The following is a 14,887-nucleotide window of genomic DNA, read 5'->3' as shown; positions in this document are numbered from 1 at the left end:
CTGTTTTATAGATAGATCATTGAGGCAGAGAAAGGTTAACTATTAAAGGCACAGTTTTGAGCCCAGGAAGCCAGACTCCAATGCTTCTATTCATTATGGCATACCTACTTATATTAGGAATAGAAATAATGATAACAGATAATGTGTTAGAGTGTTTCGTGCAACAGATCCTGTGCATGGACTTCCCCACTCATCTGACAATAACTTTGGAGGGGAGATATTATTATTTTTCCGTTGCAGAGATACAGAAGCAAGGCGCGGAGAAATTAAATACCATGTCAAATACGACCTAGTCAGTAAGTGGTAAACTGTTCAGTGGCAAACCTGAGTCCCTGGGAGAGCTTCTGTAGCACAGGAAGGTTTGTTTTGTCCTCTAAGTAATTTTGTTTACCTAACTAGTCTGTGTTCTGACAGTTTATTTGACAGTTTCTTGTGTGAAATTTGGAAACTATTGGGAAAAGGTTGTAAATAATAGTCATTTTCCCATTCTTATAATTTGGTAGAAGTACTAGTATATGGTGTACATACACAAAATGACTGGAAAACAATATTGTTGAAATACAAGTAACAAAAACAAAGCAGCAAGTCAATAAAATGGACTCAGGAATTTTCTATCAATTTTGAAGACTACTAATTGAAGAAAGAAAAACAAGACTTATTTAGAGGAAAATGGAGTCAGTGGCACTGACTATAATTTGAATAAGGACAGTCACAGTTTAGACCTCCTTCTTATTGCAGGAGTATTATTAGTATCACTCTCACACTTTTCACCCACAGTTGAGATTTATTTTTTACTTACAAAAGAGACAGTAGCTAAAGGGAAGAAAGAGACATGTCCAGTGAAATTTGGCATGACAAAGAAGAAAGAAAGGGAAGAAGGGGAATATATATATGAGAAAGAGTTTGCCTAAAATATTGATGGAATTGATAATCCCATCAATTATGAATAGTGGAGACAGAAGAAAAGTGTGTCAGTTGGAGGAAGGGGCCGATAATGGAGATGGTGGGGATCACTGAGTGTACATAGTCCTCTGAAAAGGGATGAGAACGCATGGGTGGGCAAGAGTCAGAACATTATGGTTGATTGAGGTTATTGAGCCAAGTCAGAATAATGAGGTACTACGGATCTAAAGCTTAGCGCCTAAAACCCAGGAAATGCCTATGTCTGACCACTGAGGCTGGGAAGGAAAGTCATGTATTTTAGTATTATCAGGAATGCATGAAGGAAACCTGAGATTTTGGTTCACCTTCCCTTCCCTTCCCAATCTCAGGGCAGGCTACCTTAACAAGTCAGTCCAGTTTCACAAGCAAACAAACTTTTCTCAAGTGGATGTCTTAGAATCTTGATCTTTACTTTCATCTCCTTAGCTTCCAATCTTTAGGTTTTAAACACTTTGGGCTCCCTTAGGGAAGACTGCTCTTCCACCCTTACCTAATTAATTTATCTATTTTCTTAGAAAGCCAGAGGCAAAGTCCATATGTGCCTCTCATTTCAGCCTTGAGGCACCTACAGACCATGATTCAAGGTGCCATCTTTCTTCATAGGAACTCACAGCCCTGGTTGTCTGGAACCATTCAGATGATAGTTTTGCACTGTTCAGTGGCCACAATATAGCAAACACCTAAAATTAACTGACATTATTTTTATACTTCTTATGTGGCTGGCACTTTATAGCTATTCTCCAAAGGGGCCCTCACAAGATCCCTCTGTATTGGTATCATTAATACTTATTCCTATCCTCATCATTTAGGTGAGGTAACTGAGGCATAATTCCACTTGTTTTAAATTTTCATCAAACATTTCATAAAAGTAGAATCACATATTAGAGTGAGCAGAGGGACTTTGTAAAATCCTGTGTCCTAAGTTTTGATTCAGAAAATAGTCACTATATCTATTATCATTTTTTTAAATTATAAAAGCAGAGCAGTTCAGCCTTCAGGGAACACGTTCCTCTAAAAGGCATATATATTCTATGTTTCTGAAATTGCAACCCATATGACAGATTTTTGAGGGGGATATAAAGAATTGGAAAACATGCTTCCATTTTTGGAATATCTAACCTGAAGTAAAATTTACAGATTTCAAAACATGAATAACAATGGAGACAGGCCTCTTATACTTAAAAATTTTTTTATTGAAATATAGTTGTTTACAATGTTATGTCAGTTTCATGTGGACAGCATAGTGATTCTTTTGGGGGAGCGTCTATATTTGCTGAATGAACATTGACTCTTTCCCTTAGCTTCTATAAACGAAATAAATATTTTCTGGTACTGGATCGCTTCTCAAAGCAGAATAATACTCAATTTCTGAACTAAAGATTACAACAATTTCTCTCAATGATGATGAAGATACTGTGTTTATTACAAGACCTTGGGTTCCAAACAATGAAACCTAAAGCTTACTTTAAGTGAAAGGCATCTCATTGGTTTAAAAAAGGGATTTAAGAAAGAATTTTTAAGGAACTATCAGAGTATTTTCAATGAAATATAGATATATAAATGCATTTACTACATCACTTCAGTGATGGGCTTATGTTTATAATTTCTGAAGCTTTCAGTAAGTTATTAAATTATTCCCTAAGGAAAAAAAGCAAAAACAATTCCTATTAGTTCAAATTTCACTAAAAGAATAGATATCAATTCATCTTATTTTATTTGTTTCAGGGAGCCTACAAGAGTAACCAGCCCATCAAAACCCATGGACCTCAGAATAACAGACATCTATTATATGAGCGCTGGGCACGCTGGGGAATGTGGTACAAACATCAGCCCCTGGATTTAATCAGGTACTGGATTGATAACGGAAGACATATTATGCTATTTTGTTATCCTCTTCTTATTATTTTATTTACCCACCAACTCATCTGTATTAGTTAGGGTGTGATTAAGGAAAAAGAAGCCACTATACGTCTTTTCAATGAAAGGAACTTAATTTAGGGAATCAGTAGCACAGGGGATGGGAAAGCTGAGAAATCAAACAGAAATGTGAGGCAACCAGCGATTAACAACAGCAGAAAATTGCTAACAACCCTTAAAGCTGGAGGGAAAATGAGATGAAGTATATTTCAGAGCTTACTACCTGAGCTGTTGGGCAAGAGCTATGCCATCCATGAGTAGGACTACCTGCAGAAAAGTGAAGTGTTGAGAGTCAAGCCACAGAGAATTATGGAGCCATAACAAATTATGGCTGCTCTGGAGACAGCCCTGAGGACAGCCAAGAGAGGAGGAAAGATATGGGCTCTTCTTCCCTTCCTTCCACCTTTTGAGACTTCCAGTACCTCCTAGTGTAACTTACCAGCAGCAATTTACAAGTGAATCTATATAATCTACTTCCCCGTGAAAACAAATCCAAAGAGGAAAAGGCAGAAAATGGATCTAAGAACAAAGAGAAAAATGGCCAACATAGCATCTATGCATGTATTTATCCTTCAACAAATACTTAGTAAGTGTCTATTCTATTCCAGGAGGTATATCCTAGTAAATAACTGCTCTCAACTTGAATTAGTGTTATATTCATGATTTATTTTATTTTGATGGAAAATAATTTGTTCTTATTTTTAAAAATCAGGAAATATATATTAAAAAAGACAAGTCCCCAGATAACTAGAAATATTTATAAAGTAAAATAAAAAAGAGCATTCATATTATAAGGTTATATATGTTGACATTTTGAGCTGTTTATGAAATATAAATATCAAGAATAACTCATAACTGTATCAGTCATTTTCCCAACAGGAAACTGATAGAACTGATAGAATAGAAGGGGTATTTGAAGAGAATTTAATAATAGAATTTAATATGCAGAAGTATAAATAGGATCAAGGGAGCCAACAGATGATAATGAAGCTTCCAGGGACTGGCAAAAGCTGGAAGCTGTTATCAGACCTAGACTTGAAGGGACAAGGGGAGACAGCAGTTGGCAGAACTTGTTAAAAGCTATAATCATTGAAGAAGAAAGTCAGGGTAATTAAAAATACCCCACATCTCTTATCCCTCCTTGTGAAATAAAAAATACCCCACATCTCTTATCCCTCCTTGTGATCTCCTGCTGGTACCTTCAGTTGGCCAATGAGCCTATCAGGAAACAAGAAGAAGGAAGAAGCGTAGGTGATACTATGCATACAGGTGAGCCTCCTGGGTACATAGCAGGAAGGAAAAGGGTAGAATGTGGAGTGGATGTACAGAGCATACTATCCAACACCAAACCATTTTTGTCTCAAACATTAAGTACTTGGGTATATCCAAAATCAAGATGCTTTGATTCTAATTCAGTCACGACAAATTATCAGTCTTATTTATGCAAGTTAAAGAATAATTGTTTTAGAGATACATGAATGCAGTGAGATGTGCTAATTCACAAAACCATATTTAATAGGAATTAAAGTGAAGTTGGGATTTTTAAGCAAGCATTTCAGTGTCAACAGTTCTCCTATCTATAGGAGACATGGCTATTGCTGCCTCAGGTAATTTCAGCAAGCAACCTTTATTTTCAATAAATAGGGTGATTCAGCTGCTATTACCAATTCTCTGGGTGTTGACTCAGAAGGGAAATTTTGCTTATGAAAATCATGTATTTTGTGTTCAAGTGGCTAAGGGGAGAGATGTGATGAGGGACCCACCCAAGATGAAGGCCGTAAAAGAGTATAGATGGCATTTCAACAGGTGCCTGCTCTCTAGGAACTTTCTTGTTAACAAAATTGAGATGGCGATGAGGCATTCAGATCAAACTATACAATCTTGTATATAGCATTTTGTATAAGACCCAGTTTTATACAATGAGTAGGAAGATTGCCTTAAAATCTGTGACTTTTTAATTATTTGGAGTTACATTGTTCTTAAGACTATACAATTTTGAGGACGTGAGCCTCTTATTGTGTGGCTTCCTGTCCATAGTGAGAGAAAGAGGGTGTCCTGGAATCGGAGTTTTTTTTAATATACTTGTGTCACAGATGATGGACACCCACAGGCAAGGCCTGTATTCTCTCCTGCTGAAAAAGTTCAGTAATAGTGGATGAAAAGTGAGGGACTATCAATTCATTTTATTTTTTATAAACAACCATTCCTGAACATGTGTTTGTGTTTTGTTCTCACTTTAAGAACAGACTCAAACATTTAGTAGACAATGCCTATCTTCGTTTCAATCTATTTTTCCATGGGAAATACTGGAATCTGGAAAGAATACGTTTAAAAAATGGTCAACTACAAAACCTGCTTAACAAAATAGCTGTGTGTTTTTTTTTCAATGTTTTTCAATAGGCGCCAGAAGGATTTAAATTTAAAAACTAAATGAAATGATTCTCTCTAAAAGAGGTCAACTTAACATTTGTTTTTATAATAGAAGTTTTTTATGATAGAAGTTATTTCAGCAGCAGAATCCTATCATCAAATGAAATGTCACTTAGGATACCAGTATATAAAACATGAAAAGAAAGTGACTGTGGGTGAAGTGTGATGGGGTGACACCAATAGCAACCCCCCGTTCCTCCTTGCCCTGTCATGGTTTTAAAGAAATTTAAGGAACGCCTAGAGATCCTAAAAGATTGTGACCTCCCATGTTCTAGGTTAAGGACATTTTCATTAGCCTTGTTTGCCTGGAACTAGCTTCTTCTCATGAAACAGATCTGAAATCTGCTGTAACTTAGGTAATTATACTCCTGTCAAATAACATTATTGCTCCTCTTAACCTTCAACAAGGTATGATTTAAAATCTTGGTATAATGCTCTCCGTATAAGGGGGTCTGTCTGTGCAGTCCTTTATAGTCATCGTTATAAAAATGTTAGTAATATGTGCCAAAACCCTACTGCACCCCACAGAAGAACACTTGTTTAAAGGAACAAGTGGCTATATTAGAATACCTGTTAATATTATAAGCTTCGTCTCAAAGTAGAACACTGCCAGTATATAAGAAATGAATAGACTATTGATCTGTCTCCTAGGAGAAATAAATGAAAAAACAAAAAAATTAGGTAAATGATGCTCAGTGGAGGACAGCTCCATGTCTACGCTTGGTAGAATATGCACAAATTTTAGTTGGCACAATACAGAGAATGGAGTAGAAAGAATGATTTTCAGAGAGAGAAGTCTTGTTAAGGTAAAACAAATAACAAGAGAATTTTCTTCCCAGCAAGAATTTTTGCCCAGAGAGGTATTCCCAAATGAACTGTAAAACACCAATCTCTAAAACTAGTGCTGGGACAAACACCAGTACAGAATTCAAGAAATTATTATTTCTTACCAGAGCTTTATAAACTGTGACAGTTACTATTGGCAGCAGATTCGGTGAAGAAAGAACAACTGAGTAGTCATCAGAACTGCCTCATTCATCTGCTACTTCCATATAAATTATGTTAATAAGCTGAAGGGAAATAAAATGCATTCATTCCCTTCACTTCTTTCAATAAAACACTTCCTGTGGTGGGTGCTAATGAAACAGGACACAGGTCCACTTTCAAGCAGCTTGCATTCTGATGAGGAGGGAGAGGAATAGGGGAGTGACAGGTAATTGTCATAAAGTTTTACAAGTTTAAGACACTGAAACATAGGTGAAGGGAATGTGATAGCAAGAGCAGGGACGTCTAACCCAGGTTTGAAGTGAAATCAGGGCAGGCTTCCCAGGAGAAGTTATATAAAGTACAGGATAAGTACAAGCCAGACAGGAGAAGAGGGTGAAATGTAATATTCCAAAGTGAGGGAACAGCATTAACCAAGGAAAGAATCATGTGCTCCAGGAACAGCAGAGTTGAGCTTTGTTGAGGAAGATGTGTGACACAGTTGTGCAGATTGTGTCTGGCATAAGGGAGTCGGGCCAAGGGTGCAGATGGAGACAGAAATCAAGTCTGCTTTCAGCAGCTACCTAGAGGGAGATGTTTTTCTAATTTACACCAAAGCAATATGGTTTAGCATAGCTTTGTGTAAGGAAAACAAAAAGGATTCTACTAGGAGGATGAAGAAAAGCAAGACCTGGCTTATAAAAAGAAAGAAAGAAACATACTCCTATAATAAATAAAATAAAATTACTTCTATAATGACAATGTTTAATGATAAACAATATCACCATTATTGTATTCATTAACAAGCAAGACTATTAAGATACCCCACCCAGATGGAGCACAGGAGGAACTGAGCCAGTATAGTCAGTTGTCCATCTGAAATTGACTAGATGCGACATCAATATTTGTAGTGTCACTTACGTTGCCTTAAGCTAAGGATTTGCTTTCTCATGCAGGCTATACTTTGGTGAGAAGATTGGGCTATACTTTGCTTGGCTGGGGTGGTATACTGGAATGCTGATTCCTGCAGCTATTGTTGGCTTGTGTGTTTTCTTCTATGGAATATTAACAATGAATGCAAGTCAAGTAAGGTAAGCTATTAACAGACTTATTAAAAAAATTGGCCCTTCTTCTGATTGGATGAAAGCTTTATAGTAATGCTGACTATAAAAGCAAGTTATGGTACTAAATTTATTTGCTTGTTTTTGTTTTTGCAGGGGAGAAGCACTATAAAAAGGTCATTTCTATATTTTTATACGCAAAGTCTCTTGGATAAGTTCTAAGACTTTCTCTTTAGGCCAAATTTCTCTTTCTAGTATATCCCACATAATCAATAATTCAGCAATGCAATAGACAGTTCTATATAATTTAAATTTGCATAGTATTTTGTAGTCTGGAATGCTCTCTCAATACATTAATTCAAATAATTATCATAGCTACAGTTCTTTAAACACTTAAGATATACAAAGACTGTCCAAATATATTGTTTCATTTTATGCAACTTTCATTACCACCTTTGGAGATGAGTATTCCTTTTAGCAGATGAGGGAACCTTACATAGTTAAAGATGTCTAAACAAAATATTCATACCACATAAATCCTACCCTAAGTAGTCTCCTCTCATGAGAACATAAAATCACTTTCTACTTTGTTACTCTCTATGAGAATAGATTTATGAAAGACTTGATATCAAAATGGTAGTAAAATAAGATTTGGGAAATAGCAAACATTTATCAGAATGGTGATTTTTCTGTTAAAGTTTAAATGACTCAAGATTTGAATATAAGAACAATACATTATTATTCAGCAGAGGTAAAAGTCACATTAAAGAATTAAATGAGTTAAGGAATTAATTAAAGAATCCTCTTAACAGCATGTTCTATTTACTATACCACAAGGATTTCATCAAGTTCAACCTTGTATGATGCAATTCAAAATACGAAAAAGTACTTTTCCCCTCCTTAAAAAAAAGCTCAGTACTTTTTTCCCTTCTGGTCCATCTTTTAACCATGGCCTTGCTACTGGGTAGTAATCATGACAGTTAATGGGACCATAAAATGCATTTCCTTGAATATTCTTTATCTATATATATGTGCACATGTATTTGTATAACAATTTTGCCTAAAAGCAAAATATTTTCATTGTCCCAGGGTTGAATCCTATTCCATAACCAAATTCCTTGATTTGGTATCTCAGAATCCCCTTGTTCTTCCTGAAGGCCAAATGGTAATTAGCATGAAAACAAAGAAACACCTACTGCTCAAAAGCATTTCACCTAGTGACAAGTTTATTTCAGAGTTTTGCAAACTCACTACCATTCTGGAAGGCAGCATCTTCCTGGACAAACATGTGCCCACTGGAAATATTCATCCCCCTTTGGGCATTTCTTCATATGATGTTGAATCAGTAACATCTGAAGCTGAGAAGTGAGATTGTAATTTGGAGTTATAGTGTCTTGAAAATAAAAGTACTATTTTTTTTTTTTTACTACTTCTCTATTCTCTATGAGTTTGGCTTTTTTTTTTTCTTTCTTTCTTTGTTTTTTAAGAGTTCACATATAAAGTGATACCATACAGTATTTTTCTTTTCTATCTGGCTTATCTCACTTAGTGTAATACCCTCAAAGCCCATGTTGTCACAAGTTGCAAGATTTCCTTCTTTCTCATGGCTGGATACTCTTCTATTTTGTGTGTGCCTGTGTGTGTGTGTGTGTGTGTATCTCAAATCTTCTTTATCCATTCCTCTGCTGATGGACACAAGTTGTTTACTTATCTTGGCTATTGTGAGTAATGGTGCAAAAACATGGGAGTGCATATACCTCTTCAAGATCCTGTTTTCATTTCCTTTGGATATATACCCCGAAGTGGAATTGATGGATTATATGGTGGTTCTATTTTTAATTTTTTAAGGAACTTCCATATCGTTTTCCATAGTACCTGTACCAACTTACATTTCCATTAACTGTGCACAGGGTTTACTTTTCTCCATATCCTCACCAACACTTGGGGTTTTTTTGTTTTTTGTTGTTGTTGTTTTTGGCAGTGGAAGCGTGGCATCCTAACCACTGAACTGCCAGGGAATTTACTATTTCTTGTCTTTTGGATAATAGCCACCCTAACAGGTATGAGGTAATATATCATTGTGGTTTTGATTTACATTTCCCTGGTGATTAGTGATGTTGATCACTTTTTTATGTACCTGTTGATTTTTGTATCTTCTTTGAAAGAATGTCTGTTCAGTTTCTTTGCCTATTTTTTAATCAGATTTTTTTTTTTGCTATTGAGTTGTATGAGTTCTTTATATATTTTAGATTTTAACCCTGTATCAGATATATGATTTGCAAATATCTTTCCCCATTTGGTAGATTCCCTTTTTAAAAATATTTATTTATTTATTATTTGGCTGTGTCGGGTCTTAGTTGCGGCACACGGGACCTTTTAGTTGTGGCATGTGAACTCTTAGTTGTGGCATGTGGAATCTAGTTCCCTGACCAGGGATTGAACCTGGGCCCCCTGCATTGGGAGCTCGGAGTCTTAGCCACTGGACCACCAGGGAAGTCCCCTGGTAGATTGCCTTTTAATTTTGTTGATAGCTTCCTTCGCTGTGCAGAAGCTTTGTAGTTTGATATAGTCACTCTTCATTATTTTTGCTTTTGTTGCCTTTACTTTTGGTGTCAAATCCTAAAAATCATCGCCAAGATTGATTTCGTAGTTTTACAGTTTCAGGTTTTAAATTTACATCTTTAATCTATTTTGGGTTAATTTTTGTGTATGGTGGAAGATACAGCTGTAGGTTCATTCTTTTACATATGGATATCCAGTTTTCCCACCACCATTTATTGAAGAGACTATCCTTTCCCCATTGAGTATACTTGGCTTTTTGTCAAAAATTGACCATATATACATGGGCTTATTTATGATTTCTCTATTCTGTTCCATTGATCTATGTATCTGTTTTTATGCCAATATGTACTCTTTTGATTACTATAGCTTTATAATATTGTTTGAAATCATGGGGTGTGATGCCTCCAGCTTTGTTCTTTCTCAAGATTGCTTTGGCTCTTTGGGATTTTTGTGGTTTCATAAAAATGTTAAGATAGGTTTTTCTATTTCTGTGGAAATACCATCGAAATTCTGATAGAGATTGCATTTAATCTGTAGATCTTTTGGGGTAGTATGAACATTTCAAAGTGTGAAATTTTCTAATCCATGAGCACAGAATATCTTTCCATTTATTTGTGTCTTCTTCAATTTCTTTTGCAAACGTCTTAAAGTTTTCAATGTATAGACCTCTCACCTCCTTGGCTAAATTTAATCCTAAATATTTTATTCTTTTTGATGTAATTGTAAATGGTATTGTTTTCTTAATTTCTCTTTTTGATAGTTTTTTGTTAGTATATAGAAACACAACTGATATTTGTATACTGATTTTTTTATCCTGCAACTTTACTGAATTCATGTATTAGTTATAGAGTTTTTTGATAGAGTCTTTAGGGTTTTAGAAAAAAATGGTCTTTTAAAATGAATTGACAAAAGTGAAAATGATTTTTAGGCAGTTAGCTACTCTTCAAATTGGTTCCATGGAGAACATATTCACAAAGTTTTCCCATGTGGTGTAGACTTCCTCCTCCAGGTTTACAAAGCTGAAAATGAACAAAAGGCAATGAAAGGAATAGATTTTTTGTTCCTATTGATTTATGTGCCAATGAAGTAAATTAGGCTCCTTTTGTATAAGATAAGTATTCTTTAACCTTTAGCACAAGGAGTGTTTTAAAAGGCTCTAGCAAACTCTTTTCTTCTGTGCTTTGTGGTATTATATTACTGCTACTTCTGTCACACTGTAATTAAGATCCTGTCAGACTTTCTATTCTAAACTAAGATAAGCATCACTGAATATCTTGACTTTCAAAATTTCATGGGACTGAATTTTTCCATTCAAGGTGTCAGACATGGTTAAGTCTTAGGTGTTATCATGGCGAGTGAGTGGAGGACATAGGCCTTTTATTTTGAGTTGCTTTGTTTTAGTTTTGGTTTAAGCACTTTTTTTGTTTACTGCGAGGTAACAAAATGTTGAAAAGCTGAAGACTGGGTTGTATTATGTTTCTACCAGCTATGTTCACGTGAATTAATGTCATATTTCTTACCTGCTCTGCAGTTAATTGTAGAATTACATGAAAATCATGTTATAGATTTCTTATTGTATGTATATGTGCATGTATATATTTATGTGCACGTTTGTCTTATACAATCAAAGGTGGTCAGATTTGTGCCAGGTGGAGCATATATCATAGGAATATAAAAATGAACAAGCAGGTAGATACGGTCCTTGCTTCTCAGGCTTTGGGTTTCAGGTCTGGGACAAAGAGCAGAAACAACTCTCCGGCCCATTCTTGCCTCTTTGGCATGAGAACTCTGTATTTGGTCCTCAGTACTGACCAGCTTTTCAAAAGCTGTTACGTCCTAAAGGGCCTCTCAAATCCTCTCCTGACAGCATCCTTAGCAATAAGGGCTTCTTCCATTTATCAAATGCCTATGATGTGCCAGGCACATTATCAATATTCATTACATAATATCCCAGTTGCATATTATCTCCAACTGGAGATGAAGAAATTGATCCTCAGAGAGGTGGGTGACTTAGGGGGAAATATCTAGTAAGTTTAAACCTATATCTGATTTTTTTAAATTGTGATAAGAACACTTAACATGAGATCCACCCTCTTCACAAATTTTTAAGAGCACTACAGTATTGTTAACTACAGGCACGATGTTGTACAGAACGTCTCTAGAACTTACTCATCTTACATAACTGACACTTTATACCCATTGAACAGCAACTCTCCATTTCCCTCTCCCTTACCCCCTAGCAACCACCATTCTACTCTGTTTCTATGAGTGTTTTTTTAAGATACCTAATATAAGTGGAATTATGCAGTATTTGTTCTTCTGTGACTGGCTTATTTCACTTAACATAATGTCCTCCAGGTTCATCCATATTGTTGCATATGGCAGAATTTCCTTCTTTTCTTAAGGCTGCATAATATTCTATTGTATGTCAATTCCACAATTTTTTTATCCATCCATCTGTGGATGGACATTTGGGTTATTTCCATATTTTGGCTATTGTGAATAATGTTGCAGTGAACAAGGGAGTGTATATCTCTTGAGATTCTGATTTCTATTCCTTTAGATATATACCCAGAGGTGGGATTGCTGGATTAAATGGTAGTTATGTTTTTAAGTTTTTGAGGAACCTCTGTATTGTTTTTCATAGTGGTGGTACCAATTTATAGTCCCACCAACGATATTCAAGTGTTCTAAGTATTCCACATCCTTGCCAACACGTGCTACTTTTATTTTATTTTGTTTGGTTTGTTTGATAATAACAATCATAACAGGTATGAGGTAATACCTTGTGATTTGATTTGCTTTTCCCTGATGATTATATCTGATTCTAAAATGCATGCTTTACTCATGCTTCCATACTGCCTTCCTTTAAACCTACTTTCATATTACCACATTTCCCCAAAATGGACATCACCAAGCATCTTATTCTGTGCTTTGTCAGGTTAACAGGATTACAGGAAGCATCAAGACCCTAGAGCAGGTCCAGGCATCCATCCGCAAATGGACAAGTTGCTCCCTCCTCCCATATCTTAAATGGGTTGTAATTATCATTCCTTCCAATCAGCCCTTGATGTGTATATCTAACAGCAGATATAAGACAAAAGAAAGCCACACTTCAAGCAGTGGTTTATATTATGAGTTTCTGCAAAAGAAATTAAGAAACACTCAAGTTGGGCACTCTCCCTCCATCTAGTGGTTAAGTAAAGTCAAAGAACTTTGTGATTTCATCTCAAATTCCATATTTTAGGCTAAAAAATGCATTGCCAAAATTGTTTAATATTTTTTATGTTACCTATCAAGTTGAACTTTGGACAACTTATAGAAAATGAGTTTGATGATTCCGGAAATAAAAATAAGGCTAGTCTAATGACTGGGATTCTAGACTGAGTGCTTTGAAACATCTGTTGCTTCTGTGTGATCACTTGGAAGGTGGGAAAGATAATATAGTATTAACCAAACTTAATACCATTTTAGTATGAGATTTCAATGCAGGGTACATTATGTCATTCTCAAAACAGTTAATTATGATAGCAAGCCTATTTTAATAAAAATTTTCTTCAGGAGGAACGTTAATTCTTATTTATACAAATTAGTAGTATTACTAAGAGGAGGTATAATTGTCTCTTTCTTTTGAGTTTTTAAAATGTACGTTTTACCTGCTTCCTCCTACTTCACATAGACATTATGATTACTAGCAAAATGATGTGTGTGAAAGTGGGAGAATTATAGTATATATAAGACCTGTTACACCATCATCGTTATTAATAAATTAGTTTTTGATATGAAAGTTCCTCTTAATATGACATAAACTTATCTCTCCTTTAGACGGGTTATAGGTGATGGAGAACTGGACCTAGAATCAGGAAAACCTAAACTCAGTTCCCTAAATTACCTCTTAGCTGTATGACCTTGAGCAAATCACTTAAATTAAACATCAGTTTCCTTTCAGTTTGGAGATAGTTAACCATTGCAGGAGACTGCATTGAGGACTAAACGTAATGGACATGGACCCACCTTTGCTTTTTGTAAAGTATTGTATACTGTATAGCATTATTACTTGCTAGTCATTTCCAGTTTGGCTTGAGATTATACACATCAGGCATTTGAAATACACATGCATTATTTTTTACTTTGAGTGTATACATTTTGAAAACAGCAAATCTTGCTCTCAACACTGCCAATTAAACTTTTAATAACAGTTGCATTTCCAGGCATATTTTCAAAAGCCTTTATATTACTTTCAGTATTTCCAAATCATATTTACTTGGGCAATTTATTTATGGTATACCTAGTGGGAAAGGGTCAAGCATGACAGATAAAGGCACAAAACATCTTAAAAACAGGTTGCGGTGAACTCTCAGGCTGTGAGGCTTTTGAGAAATTGTTATCTATGCCCTATTCATGTCACAATGTCATCTATAATGTATGCTGAGATTTTTTAAAGATAGCATAACACTTAAGAGACAAATATTATGAAGTTACATTCTAATAGAGAATATTATATATTTCAGTAAATAAAATCTATGCCATGTTATCGTGACAGTGTGTGTCACGATAAACAGCCTCAGATTTCCAATGAACATAATGCACTGATTGACTGCAGTGGGGGTTATGAAATTATGTGAATTATGGATGCTGTTCATTTTGGTGATTGTAAAGCAACGAGATCCAGGGGAAAGATCGTTAGACCTGAGAAACCAGCAGAGTCAGATGTGACTCCAGCTCAGCCACGTCCAAGCCTGTGAGCTTGGTTAAAACACCCTCGGTTGTTCCTCACAAGATTATCCTGCATGCCATGAAATCAGGTATAAAAGTGTCCTTGTGACAAAGCCCCACAAGTGCCTCCCAAGTATAAAATATGACCTATTATCATTACAATATCTTGGCAGAGATTTCTGAAACAAAGAAGAAAACAAAAAACTCTGTATCACAAAAATCCTAAAAATTTGAGTTGGAGCCACTGTCTTAAGTTCTTCCTCACCTGTCCACCC

The 14,887-nt window shown here is 35.5% G+C and overlaps 1 protein-coding gene across 1 annotated transcript in view; it reads left to right on the top strand.

Annotated features, from left to right (window-relative positions):
• The window catches only part of ANO3 (anoctamin 3), a gene marked incomplete at both ends in the record, with an annotated part of 394,349 nt that overhangs the window by 302,597 nt on the left and 76,865 nt on the right, over positions 1-14,887 (top strand). The window contains 2 exon segments of the mRNA XM_082629094.1: positions 2,668-2,789; positions 7,230-7,364. Of these exon segments, the coding sequence (XP_082485220.1) occupies positions 2,668-2,789; positions 7,230-7,364 (257 nt within the window).

The sequence above is a fragment of the Mesoplodon mirus genome (assembly GCF_964341445.2).
Source record: "Mesoplodon mirus genome assembly, chromosome: 7".
Taxonomy (NCBI): domain Eukaryota; kingdom Metazoa; phylum Chordata; class Mammalia; order Artiodactyla; family Ziphiidae; genus Mesoplodon; species Mesoplodon mirus.
This window is presented reverse-complemented; position numbering and strand designations above follow the sequence as displayed.